The sequence below is a fragment of the Acanthochromis polyacanthus genome, chromosome 14, assembly GCF_021347895.1.
Source record: "Acanthochromis polyacanthus isolate Apoly-LR-REF ecotype Palm Island chromosome 14, KAUST_Apoly_ChrSc, whole genome shotgun sequence".
NCBI classification, from domain to species: Eukaryota; Metazoa; Chordata; class Actinopteri; family Pomacentridae; genus Acanthochromis; species Acanthochromis polyacanthus.
The window spans coordinates 1,666,330-1,680,959 of NC_067126.1; the positions used below are offsets into that span (position 1 = coordinate 1,666,330).

Sequence of the window (14,630 nt, forward strand, 5' to 3'; positions counted from 1 at the left end):
ATTTGTTGTGTTTTGCAGTCATCCCTGGACCTCCATCCACCCCATGGGTTAGCTACGTATCTCGAGAGAGCCTAACAGTGTGCTGGAATGAGCCTGTCAATGATGGTGGAAACCCAGTGTTTGGATATCATCTCCAGATGAAGGAGAGAAGCAGCATCCTCTGGCAGAAGGTCAATAAGACAGCAATCCCAGCTAACCAGTGGCGTGTCACAAACATCTGCCCTGGCCTCATCTATGAATTCAAGGTTGCAGCTGAAAATGCTGCTGGTATTGGAAAGTTGAGCAAGACTTCTGAAGAGGTGCTTGCTATTGATGCCTGTGGTAAGTAAAATCATCTTCTATTTTCTATAATAAGGGAACACATAGAGCTAAATAATCTAAGAGCTCACTTTAAATACTGTTGTTCAGTTAATCTTCGATCTTTCTACCTGCATTGTCACAGAGCCCCCAGCAAACGTCCATGTCACAGAAGTGACCAAGAACTCTGTCAGCCTGGCCTGGCAGAGGCCTCCATTTGATGGCGGCAGCAAGATTACTGGCTACAGTGTGGAGAGAAGGGAAGCTGCAAGTGGTAGATGGGTGAAGGCCAACTTTACAAACATCATCGAGATGGGCTTCACTGTGTCCGGACTGAACCAGGATGAGTCTTATGAGTTCAGAGTGTATGCCAAGAATGCTGTCGGATCTGTCAGCAACCCATCTCTCATCGCCGGCCCTGTCACTTGCGTCGACGCCTGTGGTGAGATTTCTGGCCACAGTGATGTGTCTTGTTTACTTTTACTGAATTTTTTTGGGTTACTCACATTAACGCCTCATGTCCCACAGGTGCCCCAGCCATCGATCTTCCTCCAGAGTATCTGGATGTGGTTCAGTTTAAGGCTGGAGTCTCAGTTAAACTCAAAGTAGGAATTATTGCCAAGCCTCTGCCAACCATCGAGTGGCTCAAGGATGGAAAAGAGCTGGTAGCAACCTCCAAACTGTCTGTGGAAAGCACGACTGACTCTTCTGCTGTTCTGATCAAGGACGCAACTCGCTTTGACACAGGCTCATATGAGATCAAGATTAAGAATGTTCTTGGATCAGCATCTGCAACCATCAGGATAGAAATCCTCGGTTTGTCCAAATTTTTGTCTGCCGCTTCCATATCTATTTAATTCTAAATTGCTGATCAGTTGAAATTTTCAGTAAATAACCTCTAATCATTGTCTGTACTTGATGTTCTTGTCCTCCCTTTTTTTTAACCTACCCACAGACAAACCTGGCCCCCCAGCTGGCACCATTAACTTCAACTCTGTCACAGCTGACAAGATCATCTTCAGCTGGGAACCTGTACCCGAGTCTGACCAGGGGGGCTCTAAAGTGACCCACTATGTTGTCGAGAGGCGTGAAACTAGCCGAGTGGTCTGGTCGACAGTTTCAGACAAGTACGAACAGACACACATCACTGTCGGCAAACTGGTGCGTGGAAATGAGTATGTGTTCCGTGTCATGGGTGTTAACAAGTTTGGAGTAGGCGAGTCACTGGAGTCAGAGCCCGTCATCGCTAAGAACGCCTTTGGTAAGTGATGGTGGCATTGAGTCCTTTCCTCACCAGTCGTCAGCATTTTCTAGTGTCTTCTTATTTTTCCTGGACTTTTTTTATACCTGGATTGCTGTTGTTTATTTGACACTGGCATTTTATCTATTCCTACAGTAACTCCTGGCCAGCCCCATACTCCTGAGGTGAACACCATCACTAAGACCACCATGTTGGTAGAATGGGACAAACCAGGTGTGGACGGAGGTAGCACCGTCACCGGCTACTACCTGGAGAGGAGAGATAAGAAGAGTCTGCGCTGGATCAGAGTTTACAAAGATCCTGTTACTGACATCAAACAAACCGTTTACCACCTGACTGAAGGAAATGAGTATCAGTATCGTGTCTGTGCCATTAACAAGGCTGGAGAAGGACCATTCTCTGATGTATCAGACTACTACAAGGCTGCTGACCCAGTTGGTAAGTGGACCAAAATTCATAAATTGCCAACAAAAACAATGAAAATTAATGTAGGGCTCACCTAATAAATACATTTGACTTACAGATACACCTGATGAGCCTTGCAAGTTGAAGGTGGTGGACTCCACAAAGACATCCATCACATTGGGCTGGTCCAAACCAGAATGGGATGGAGGCAGTGAGGTCACCAGCTACATGGTCGAGAAGCTTGTTGAGAGAGAGCAAGAATGGGCCATGATTACCTCCAAGGGAGAGGTCAAGACAACAGAGTACATAGTTCATGACTTAAAACCAGATGTGAACTACTTCTTCAGAGTCTCTGCTATCAATTGTGCTGGCCGTGGTCAACCTCTGGAGATGACCGAACCTGTGCAGGCCAAGGATATCCTGGGTAAATGACTCAATCTGATGCTAAAACTGAAATTGTCAAATGTATTCAGTTTATTATTATTTTATTCACACATTGTTCATGCTGCATTTTTTACCTGATGTACACAGAGGAGGCCCAGATCGACTCCGATGTCGCCATGAGAACTCACTACATTGTGAAGGCTGGAAAGGATGTGGAGCTGTCTGTTCCTCTGAAGGGCCGACCTGCTCCCACTGCCTCCTGGAGCAAAGGAGAAGAATGCATCGACCACAATCCCCAATACGAGTTTCACCACTCAGATACGACCACAGTTCTTGTTATGCGTGAGGTGACCAGGCTTGACACTGGAAAGTACACAGTGAAGATAGAGAATGGTGTTGGAGAGCCCAAGACTCTGACTCTGTCTGTGAAAGTCCAGGACACTCCCGCTCAGTGCAGGAACCTGGTCCTAAAGGATGTGACCCGTGGAAAGGTGACTCTCTGTTGGGAACCTCCACTCCTCGACGGCGGTGCTGAAGTCACAAACTATATTGTTGAGAAGAGGGACTCCTCCAAGAGATCATACTCTGCAGTGACAAACAAATGCACAGACACAACATACACCATTGAAGATCTCTCCGAAAAGACATCCTTCTTCTTCCGTGTCTTAGCAGAGAACGAGAATGGTGTTGGTGATCCATGTGATACACTTGAGCCCATAAAGGCTACAGAGACACCGGGACCAGTCAAGGAAGTCTGTATGAAGGATTCATCTAAGACCTCTGTCACTTTGCAGTGGCTGAAGCCTGAATATGATGGTGGCAGCATCATCTCTGACTACGTTATTGAGAAGAAGCTGAAGGATGAGGAGTGGTCATTGGGAGGAACCAGCAGGCAGTGTGAGTTTGAGGTCAAGAAACTCAAGGAGCACACAAATGTGTTCTTCAGAGTTGCTGCCAGGAATGAAAAGGGACAGGGTGACTTTGTTGAGGTTGGACCTATCAAGGTCATTGATTACATTATCACACCAGAGGCGGACCTTTCAGAGTACCCAGATGGCAGGATAAACATTCGCCTGGGCCATAATGTGCACATTGAGCTACCATACAAAGGCAAACCCAGACCTGCTGTCCTGTGGCTGAAGGACAACCTGCCTCTAAAGGAAGGTGACCAGGTCCGCTTTAAAAAGACAGAGAACAAAGCCACTCTGATGATTAAGAATGTGAAAAAGGAGAACGAGGGTAAATACACTCTCACCCTTGACAATAAGGTCAACAGAAGATCCTTCCACATCCATGTTATCACACTCGGACCACCATCGAAGCCTGTCGGACCCATCCGACTGGATGAAGTGAGGGCTGAGAGCATCATGATCTCCTGGGATGAACCCAATGATGACGGTGGTGGAGATATCACCTGTTACTCTGTGGAGAAGCGTGACACTTCCCAGTCCGCCTGGAAGATGGCCTGCTCCAGTGTGGTGGGCACCCAGTTCAAGATCCCCAACCTGATCAAAGGTGTCCAGTACCAGTTTAGAGTGTGTGCTGAGAACAGATATGGTGTCAGCGAGCATCTGATTTCACAGATGGTCATCGCCAAGCATCAGTTCAGGCCTCCAGGCCCACCAGGCAAGCCTGTGGTGTACAACGTCACAAATGATGGTATGACCATTCAGTGGGAGAAGCCCATCTATGATGGTGGAACCCCTATCCAGGGTTACCATGTGGAGAAGAAAGAGAAGAACAGCATCATGTGGCAAAAGGTAAACACCATGCTGATCAAGGACACAGACTTCAGGATTTTGGAGCTCATTGAAGGCCTGGAGTACTCCTTCAGAGTCTATTCCCAGAACGATGCTGGGTTCAGCCGAATGAGTGATGAGAGCAAGCCAACCATGGCTGTCAGTCCTGTTGGTGAGTGCTCATTTAGACCATTTCTGTTCCCTTCTTACACTTCAAACATACAGTGTGTTCAGCAAAAATAATGCCTCTCTCAAAACCTGACTGAAACATAGTCAGTATGAAAGTACTTGGACAAAACTAAGTTAAAAACTGTACAATGTTTTCCAGATGCTCCTGGCCAGCCTGACTACACTGATGTGACCAGTGACTCTGTGACACTGAAATGGGATGCACCAAAACGTGATGGTGGCAGCAAGATTACTGGCTACAACATTGAAAAACGCCAAGGAAAGGGCCGCTGGTTCAAGGCCAACTTGACAGACGTCCATGACTGTCACTACACCGTCACTGGGCTGGCAACAAATGAACGCTACGAGTTCAGAGTCATTGCTAGAAATGCCATCGGCGTTGTCAGTGACCCCTCCAACTCCTCTGGCTTGATTGTTGTCAGAAGTGAGAACGGTGAGTACTGTTAGAATCAGAATTATTTTATTGATACCCGAAGGGAAATTACTTAATCAGGACAGCAAGAGCAGACAGGGTTGTAATGTGTAATTACAGGACTAAAGGGTAAATAATGCAGTTGAAGACAGTGACAGAAGATGAATTCATATCCGTTATTTAGGTAAAATATACTAACACTGCAAAGGAAAAGCACAAGTAAAAGTCCTTCATTTAAAATCCTCCTTAAGTAAAAGTACGCAGATGCAAAAGGTGGTTCAAGTGTTGCAGTAAAATTCCTGGTTTGGTGCCTGTGATTGATATATTGTTATATTTGACATAAATAGATTTTTCATGGTGATGCATCAGTGTATCAGCAGAATAGTTTTGATCCACAAATGTGTTTTCAGTTGTAGTCTCTTCTTTGATTTTTGTGCAGATATCACTGACATTTTTGGAATATTCACTAAAATAAACAATATGAGAAGTTAGAGAGAAAAACTTTTATTTGGTGGAGCTGTTAACAACCCATAGACGTCATAGTTGTTAATATGCTCTTTCAGATGCCAAAATAGTCATGAAACACAGGGTTATATGCAACCATATATTGTATTTTAAAAGCTTGTCATATTATCCACTGTCAAAACTACTCTTTACAACCAGACATATCACACAAAGAGACACATAAGAAGCACAAAGAGACTCCACAGAAACACAAAACAGATGCACCAGTTATAAACAACACGAGAGTTCAGAAACCACCGGTACAATGGTACAATCTGTACCTATTTATTGTATTTTAAAAGCTTCTTATATCATCTATTGTGTGAAATATGCATCTAAAAAAAGGTGTCAGAAAATGGGGTGGAGCAGAGAGCAAATGGTAAATCATCTTCACCTATGCAGCACTTTTCTACCTAAATGGTGCTCAAATTTCTTTACAACTGAATGAAGCTGTACACTGTAACTCAATGGCCTTTCTCTCAATCCCAGCTACTCCAAATATCGAGTTTGGTCCTGAGTACTTTGACGGTTTGACAGTCAAGGCAGGAGACAACATCAGACTGAAGGTGACCATCACTGGACGCCCAGTTCCCAAGGTGGTCTGGTTCAGAGATGGCACGCAGATCACCAAAAAGATGATGGACATCATCACTGTAGCTGGATCCAGCACTCTGTTCGTCAGGGATGCTGACCGCACCCATCGTGGCCTTTACACTGTGGAGGCTACCAATGGATCTGGAACCAAGAAGGAGAACATTCTGGTCCAAGTCCAAGGTATGCAGTTGTCTTTTTATTTGCAGTGGAGGTGTTTATACCATTCTCTGTGTTTTTGTATGTCCTAACTTAAATTGGGTACACCTGTGTGAATCAGACACACCTGGGGAGCCAGTCGGTCCCATCACCTTCAGCAACATCTCAGAGGGCAAGTGCACTCTGTCATGGAATCCACCGGAGAACGACGGCTGCTCTGACATCTCACATTACATCATCGAGAAGCGTGAGACTGCCAAGATCTCCTGGGCCCTGGTGTCTGATGAGTGCAAGGCGTGCACGTTCAACGCCAGCAAGCTGATCAAGACCAACGAATACCAGTTTAGGGTGTCTGCTGTTAACAAGTTTGGAGTTGGCAGACCTTTGGAGTCCAGCCCCATCATTGCACAGATGCAGTATAGTAAGTGGAAGGACTTTTTTAAAAATATGTGATATTTAAGATAAAAGAAACATTTTATTTTCAAGTATTCAAGTCACTCATCCTTGAAAATTGTTTTCCCCAGCTACTCCTGATGCTCCAGGCACTCCTGATGCCACAGACGTGACTGGAGAGAGCATCACCCTGTCCTGGACTCCTCCAACATCTGATGGAGGAAACCCCATTCAGTACTACATCCTTGAGAAACGAGAGAAGAAGACTGTGCGCTTCTACAAGGTGATGACCAAGAAACCCATCGTTGAGTGTGCTCACAAGGTGCTCAACCTGACAGAAGACATGGAGTACGAGTTCCGTGTTATGGCTGTCAATGACGCCGGCGTCGGAACTCCAAGCAACATCTCTGTGCCCATCAAAGCTGCTGAGCCAAAGGACATTCCCTGTGCTCCATCTGTGGTCTGTGTGTCCGACTCCACCAACACCTCCATCAGCTTGGAATGGACCAGGCCTGTGGACGATGGAGGCATGGATATCATTGGCTACATTATTGAGATGGTTAAGGGAGAGGAGACTGAATGGAAGAGAGTGAATGAGGAGCTTGTGCCAGAAACTCATCACGTAGTGACCGGTCTACAGACAGGAGCTGAGTACAAGTTCCGTGTTTCAGCTGTCAATCATGTGGGCAGAGGTGAGAATAAGGAGATCCCAGAGCCCGCTCAGGCTGTGGACAGGCTGACACCTCCACAGGTAGATATCGATGCCACCTTCAAGCAGACGCACATCGTAAAGGCTGGAGGTTCAGTGTGCCTTGGTATCCACTTCAGAGGAAAGCCCATTCCCACTGCCACCTGGGTGAAGGAGGACGGACAACTTGGTGCCATGTCAGAGGTCATAACTACCGATGGTTATAGCTCTCTGAGTATTGAAAACTGCTCTAGAACTGATACAGGCAAGTACACAGTTAACCTAGAGAATGCCAGTGGCAGCAAGGCCATTACCTTTGTCCTAAAGGTGATGGACACTCCTGGGCCTCCACAGGCTGTGGCCTTCAAGGAGGTATCCAGAGGCTCAGTCACACTAATCTGGGAGCCTCCTCTCAATGATGGTGGAGCCCGAGTCCATCACTACATTGTTGAGAGGCGTGAGGCTAGCCGCCGTACTTGGCAGCAGTCTGGTGGTAAGTGCACACAGCACATCCTGAAGATCCAGGACCTGCTGGAGGGAGTACCATACTTCTTTAGAGTCTCTGCTGAGAGCCAGCATGGTATAGGCGAAGCGTTTGAGCTGACTGAGCCTGTCATTGCGACTGCAGAGCCTTCAGCTCCAAAGAGAATGGACATCCTGGACACCACAGACAGCTCTGTTTCACTGGGCTGGCTGAAGCCAGAGCACGATGGTGGCAGTCGCATCCAGCAGTATGTCATTGAAGCTAAGGCAAAGGGTACAGACAAATGGATGGTGGTTGGCAACACCAAGAGTCTCACCTATGTGGTTGAAAAGCTCAACAAGGGTGACGAGTATGACTTCCGTGTGAAAGCTAAGAATGAATCTGGTTACAGCATCCCGAAGGAAACTCTGGCTCCTGTACTGGTGAAAGAGCCTCACATTGAACCTGCTGCTGACCTCAGCGAAATTGCCAACCAGCTCATCACATGCAGGTCTGGCAACACCTTTACCATCGATGTCCCTATCATTGGTAGACCGGCACCTAAGGTAACGTGGAAGCTGGAGGAGATGAGGCTGAAGAACTCAGACAGAGTATCCATCAAAGTAACCAAGGACAGAACCAGCATCTCAGTCAAGGAGTCTATGAGAGGAGACGGCGGTAAATACTACCTGACTCTGGAGAACGTGGCAGGAACCAGAACCTTTACTATTGAAGTCAATGTCACAGGCAGACCAAGTCCTCCAACTGGACCCATTGAAATCTCTTCCATCACCTCTGAATCTTGTGTCATTAACTGGCAACCACCAGAAGACGATGGTGGCACCGACATCACCAACTACATCGTGGAAAAGCGCGAGTCTGGTTCCACAGCCTGGCAGCTCATCAACTCCAGTGTGAAGCGCACGTCTCTCCACGTCAGTCACCTGACCAAATACATGCAGTACACATTCAGGGTCTCTGCTGAAAACAGATTTGGTGTCAGCAAGTCCACAGAGTCTGAGACTATCGTCGCAGAGCATCCTTTCAGTGAGTATTACTCAATAAAATCATTTTTTATTGTCAGCACTAATTTATCACATGAGTGAGAAAATATTTTAATAGAGTTTAACACTTACAATACTCTACTTTCTGTAAAAAAAAATAAGTGTCTTCTGTTAAACAAGACTGAACAACAACATCTAATTATGTATTACAGCACCTCCTGGTCCACCAACAAAGCCTTCGGTCTTTAATGTCACTGCTAACACAATGACCCTGAAATGGGAGGAGCCCTACCATGATGGTGGCAGCAAGGTGACAGGCTATTGGATTGAGAAGAAAGAGAGAAACAACATCCTGTGGGTGAGGGAGAACAAGATCCCATGCTTTGAGTGCTACTACAAGGTGGAAGGTCTGGTGGAGGGTCTGGAGTATCAGTTCAGGGTTTATGCAATGAACAGCGCTGGACTGAGCAAAGCCAGCGAGGCCTCCAAGGGAGCAGTCGCTCAAAATCCAGTTGGTGAGTTTCAACACAGTGTAGTTTTAAACCATCTGGTGTTTTTTGTTTACCATTCAACAGACATGTCTGACAGACGTTTTTGATGTGGTGTTTAGATCCGCCAGGTAAACCTGAAGTCACAAATGTTACAAGAACCACCGTGTCACTCAAATGGTCGGCTCCACTGAACGATGGTGGCAGTCCCATTGTGGGCTACATCATTGAGCGCAAGCCATACACTCTGACTGGCGAAGGTCGCTGGCTCAAGTGTAACTACACCAACGTGACTGACAACTTCTACACTGTGACTGCACTGGGAGAGGGAGAGCCCTATGAGTTCAGAGTTATTGCCAAGAATGCCAACCAGGTCTTCAGCATGCCCTCCGAGTCCACCGGATCTGTGCAGTGCAAGACCGACTTTGGTGAGATTTGTCACCTTGACACCATACCACAAATACAGCAAACTTTCACACTGTCAATGAAACTCATCTCAACCTTCCACACTCCAAAACATGTACCATGACCAGAACACCAGGCTTAAATGTGTAAATATATTTCAGTAAAGTTTCATAATTAAACTCTTTGCATTCATTCTGCAGAACCTCCAAAGGCCCAGCTGGACAGCAAACTTCTGTCTGAAACCGTGATGGTCAGAGCTGGTTCAGACCTGGTTCTGGATGCTGCAGTTGGCGGAAGGCCTGACCCCAAGGCTTCCTGGTCCAAGGGCAACAGGGAGCTGGATCTGTGTGAGAAATACCACCTACAATACACCCCAACCAAGGCCATGGCCATCATTAAATTCTGTGACAGAGATGACACTGGAAAATACATCCTGACTGTCAGGAACGTAAGCGGAACCAAGACTGCCGAGGTCAACGTCAAGGTGCTTGGTGAGTAATGGTTTGTGCTTAACGGTTAAATTATTGCAGCTACACACATAAATTAATTTTTATACAAAGCAGCTGAGCATGAGGACATCTGTTTTTTTCCAGACACACCTGGAGTATGTGAAGGCAGCATTGAGATCAGCAAGATAACAGAAGAGTCATGCACCCTGAGCTGGAAACCTCCTCTGGAGGACGGCGGTGATGATGTCACTTACTACATCGTGGAAAGGCGGGACACCAATAGACTCAACTGGGTTATCATGCATGCCGAGTGCAAAGAGGTGACCTGCAACATCACCGGACTGTTCAAGAACACAGAGTACCTGTTCAGAGTTCGCGGAGTAAACAAGTATGGACCTGGAGTCTACCTTCAGTCAGAGCCCATGGTTGCCAGGAACACATTCAGTAAGTACAGTCAGATCACTGTCACCTACAAACTATTAGTCTAAAGAAAACAATGCATATACCTCTGAGTTCAAACAGTCCCTGCTAAATTTAAACAAAACAGCAAAAGAAAAGAAAATGTAACTGCTAACGAGATCTTCAAACCCTCCTAACATTGAATTTATCTTCTCCAGCTGTGCCAACACCTCCTGGTGCTCCAGAGATTCTGGTATCAGGAAAAGACTTCGCCACCATCGAGTGGCTGAAGCCGGAGAGCGACGGCGGCAGTCCATTGATCCACTACCTGGTGGAGAGACGTGAGAGAAAGAGTGCCCGCTGGGTGAAAGTGAACAGAGACGGGGCTCACCTGGACACCACTCTGAAGGTGTCCGGCTTGACCGAAGGCAACATTTACCAGTTCAGAGTGACAGCCATCAACAAGGCCGGGGAGAGTGAGGCCAGCGAGGTGTCCCTGTATATTGTGTGCAGAGTGCCCACATGTATGTCCAGTTTGTTCTGTACTTTCATCTGTTCTAATCTGTCTTTCGGGACACAATGAAGTTTAATGATTCTACCGTCTCTAAAACCACTGAGGTATTCTTTTTCATGTCATCTCCTCTCAGGCACCCCTGCTCCTCCTTCTATCCCTCGTATCACCGACACCCATGCCGACAGCATTAGCCTGGCCTGGTCCCGACCCGTGGAGGATGGCGGAGCCGATGTGATTGGCTACATCCTGGAAATGCAGGAGGCTGGAGCAGAGGAATGGAAGAAGGCCCATGAGAAGACCCTGCGTGCCACAGAGTACGTGGTGACTGGACTCTCTGCAGGCAAGAAGTACTGCTTCAGAGTGGCCGGCATCAACATCAACGGCACAGGAGACTTCAGTGAACCCTGTGCTGAGACTGAGCCAGTGGAGAGAATCGGTAAGCAAACACCTGAAACAGCATTCAGACATGATAACAGTTTAATGATTCCCAGGCAAAGAAGTGTACATCAACATACAACACAATGAACAACAAATGAACAAAAAAGATGTACGTGTCGAGCAAAGCAGCCTCATGATGAAGTAGGTGATGAGCTAAAAAAATTGAAGAGCTGGTTTGATTCAAATAAACTAACATTAAATTTAGCCAAAACAAAATTTATAGTATTTGGAAACCGTCCGACCTGCTCAACCAAAAAACTCATAACAAATGATGTAGAGATTGAAAGAGTATCTGAAATCAAATTTCTTGGTGTTATAATAGATGAGAAACTGAGCTGGAAATCACACATTAACTACACCAAAGGAAAAATAGCAAAGTCAGTGGCAATTTTACATAAAGTCAAATATTTCCTAAATAAATCTTCATTATACATTTTATACTGCTCCTTCATACTCCTGTACATGAATTATTGTGTGGAGGTTTGGGGGAACACGTACAAAACAAATACACAGCCTGTATTTATCCTACAGAAAAGAGCAATAAGAATTATGAACAAATCCACCTACAGAGAACCAACAAACCAACTCTTCATCAAATTTAATACATTAAAATTTAAGGATCTGGTTAATTATAAAACAATTCAAGTTATGTATAAAGTTAAAAATCAGCAGTTTCCGAGTTGTATCCAGAGGTTTTTTTAACTGAGAGAAGGCAAATATCATCTCAGAGGAATTTTTATGTTCAAAAAACAACCAGTCAGAACCAATATGAAACTTCACTGTGTCTCAGTAAAAGGAGTTACACGATGGAACAGCTGCAGTGATGAACTGAAATTATGTAAAACAATAGGTAGGCTGAAATACATCTTTAAAACAGAAATATTAAACAGATACAGAATGGAAAGAGAAGAGAAAACAGGGGTAATAAAAATCAGTAACATCAGGGGTGTTGTGTATCCTGTGATGTTGTTTTTTTGTTTGTTTGTTTGTTTTTTGTTTTTGTTTTTGATTTTTTTGTATTTTATGCTGTTATTCTTTTGATTTTGCTGCTGGTTTTGTTTTGTTTGTTGTTAACTGGCCATGACCTGAACAGTGTTTCAGGGTGAATTTAGTGATGCATTTTGATAAGGAATAAGGGGTGGGACTAGATAAGTTCTTTTACTTCTTCCTACACCCTTTTTCGAACAAAATCTCGTTATGAAATTGATTATTGGTAGTACAAAAAAATATGCTGTCATAGCTACAATTTTATTTTATTTTGCTGTATATGTATAAATTATACATATATGTATGTATTGTTTTTATTTTGATCCAAGTTCGAAATAAACCTATATATATATATATATATAAAGAAAACTAAAGTGATGCTTTTTAGAGGCAAAGTCCCGTAAATATTTACAATAATTAACTGAGTCTGACTTTGTCTCTTTTTTGCTTTGCAGCAAGATACCTGCATTTGCAATTTTACTTCTTACAGTACTGTTTTTCCTAATTTGCCATTTTTAAATATCCAATATTACAAACATATCCTCATTATCCTGTCCTCTCACACAGAAACCCCTGATTTTGAGCTCCATGACGACCTCAAGAAGACCATCTGCCTGCGTGCTGGTGGCTCACTCCGCCTCTTCGTCAATGTCACCGGTCGTCCTGCTCCTGCTATCACTTGGAGCAAGCCTGGTGTCGACCTCCAAAATAGAGGCTTCATCGAGGTCACAAACACCTCCACCACTCTCATCATTGACAAGGTGCATCGTTACGACGCTGGAAAGTACACATTGGTGGCCGAGAACTCAGCCGGCAAGCAGGAAGTCAGCATCCTGGTCAAGGTGTACGGTAAGTTCATGATACTCTCTGAGACAAAAGGAGATTTTCAAAAGTGAATTTCACTGAGCCATTAATTTTGATTTAATGTGGCACAACAGCTTCAGAAAAGTTACAAAATCTATTTCTATTCTTAGATACTCCTGGACCAACTGGGCCTATCAAGATCAAGGAGCTGACCAAGGAGTCTGCTACCATTTGTTGGGAAGCTCCGACCGTAGATGGTGGCGCTCCCGTCAACAACTACATCATCGAGCGGCGTGAGGCGTCCATGAGAGCCTACAAAACTGTCACTTCTAAGTGCAGCAAAACATCATATAAGATTGATGGCCTTGTTGAGGGCATGCTCTATTACTTCCGCGTCCTCCCTGAGAACATTTATGGCATCGGTGAGCCCAGCGAGACTCCTGATCTCATCCTCGTTTGTGAGGTGCCTCTGCCACCACACAAGCTGGAGGTGATTGATGTCACCAAGACCACCGTCACTCTTGGCTGGGAGAAGCCCGAGCATGATGGTGGCAGCAGACTGACAGGCTACATCATTGAAGCCTGCAAGTTCGGCACTGACAAGTGGATGAAGGTGGCCACACTGAAGCTCACAGACTTCGAGCACACCATTGAGAAGCTGACTGAGAACGAGCAGTTTATGTTTAGGATCAAAGCTGTCAACAGCAGAGGAGCCAGCGAGCCCAAAGAGCTTGTTGCAGCAGTCACTGTACAGGAACAAAGAGGTACAAGATAAAGCAAAACTGTGTTATCTGAAGTCAAACATAATAAATTATGCATGGTGGAGCAAAGATAAAGTATACAGTCATCAGAAAACTCATTGCCGGAGTTCAGTTCACAATCTTCTGTTTCTCCCCTCCAGTGATGCCTGTGGTGGACTTCTCCAGTATTCCTCAGAAGGTTGTCAATGTACTGGCTGGTAAGACTCTGGATCTGGACCTGCCCATCATTGGCAGGCCTCCTCCCATCTGCTCCTGGTACTTTGCTAACAACAAGCTGAAAGTCACAGACCGCGTCAAGATCAAGAGCACTGGCAAGTTCTCCAAGCTGACCGTGTCTGACACCACCATTGATGACACTGGTGACTACACCTTGGAGGTGAAGAATGCTGTCGGTGTCATCACTGAGATCATCAAAGTCATCGTTCTCTGTAAGAAACCTTCATTTCTGTTCTTGTTAATTCATTTGTAGACTGCCAATACCACCAAATATGTAATCTATTTACCTTTTAGTGATGAAATCCTTCTGTTAATCTTTTACCAGCTAAACCTGACGAGCCCAATGGACCAATTAGGTTTGACGAGATTGATGCCAACACCGTCACCTGCAGCTGGGATCCTCCAGTAAGAGATGGTGGTGCTCCCATCAGTGGCTATGTGGTGGAGCAGCGTGATGCTCACAGACCGGGCTGGGTGCCTGTCTGTGACTCGGTCAGCCGACCATTGTTCAAGTTCGTGAACCTGATTGAAGGAGATGAGTACGTCTTCCGTGCAGCTGCTGTAAATCGATATGGCACCGGAGAGTTCCTGCAGTCAGAGGTTGTCTCCTGCAGAAGCTTGAAGAGTAAGATTCTTGGTTTTATTTAAGATAACAAAGTAGCTAGTAGCATACAGGTAGA

At 45.4% G+C, this 14,630-nt stretch overlaps 1 protein-coding gene across 1 annotated transcript in view; it reads left to right on the forward strand.

Moving 5' to 3' along the window:
• ttn.1 (titin, tandem duplicate 1) overlaps nucleotides 1-14,630 on the forward strand; it is a 198,695-nt gene that overhangs the window by 170,256 nt on the left and 13,809 nt on the right. The window contains exons 185-205 of the mRNA XM_051959381.1: nucleotides 19-321; nucleotides 443-739; nucleotides 826-1,113; nucleotides 1,253-1,558; nucleotides 1,694-1,996; nucleotides 2,082-2,387; nucleotides 2,495-4,258; nucleotides 4,415-4,708; nucleotides 5,681-5,965; nucleotides 6,063-6,362; nucleotides 6,466-8,532; nucleotides 8,702-9,004; nucleotides 9,100-9,405; nucleotides 9,583-9,873; nucleotides 9,976-10,275; nucleotides 10,449-10,754; nucleotides 10,878-11,180; nucleotides 12,737-13,018; nucleotides 13,144-13,737; nucleotides 13,875-14,162; nucleotides 14,276-14,575. Coding sequence (XP_051815341.1) covers nucleotides 19-321; nucleotides 443-739; nucleotides 826-1,113; nucleotides 1,253-1,558; nucleotides 1,694-1,996; nucleotides 2,082-2,387; nucleotides 2,495-4,258; nucleotides 4,415-4,708; nucleotides 5,681-5,965; nucleotides 6,063-6,362; nucleotides 6,466-8,532; nucleotides 8,702-9,004; nucleotides 9,100-9,405; nucleotides 9,583-9,873; nucleotides 9,976-10,275; nucleotides 10,449-10,754; nucleotides 10,878-11,180; nucleotides 12,737-13,018; nucleotides 13,144-13,737; nucleotides 13,875-14,162; nucleotides 14,276-14,575 — 9,786 coding nt within the window. The remainder of the gene's footprint in view (nucleotides 1-18; nucleotides 322-442; nucleotides 740-825; nucleotides 1,114-1,252; nucleotides 1,559-1,693; nucleotides 1,997-2,081; nucleotides 2,388-2,494; nucleotides 4,259-4,414; nucleotides 4,709-5,680; nucleotides 5,966-6,062; nucleotides 6,363-6,465; nucleotides 8,533-8,701; nucleotides 9,005-9,099; nucleotides 9,406-9,582; nucleotides 9,874-9,975; nucleotides 10,276-10,448; nucleotides 10,755-10,877; nucleotides 11,181-12,736; nucleotides 13,019-13,143; nucleotides 13,738-13,874; nucleotides 14,163-14,275; nucleotides 14,576-14,630) is intronic.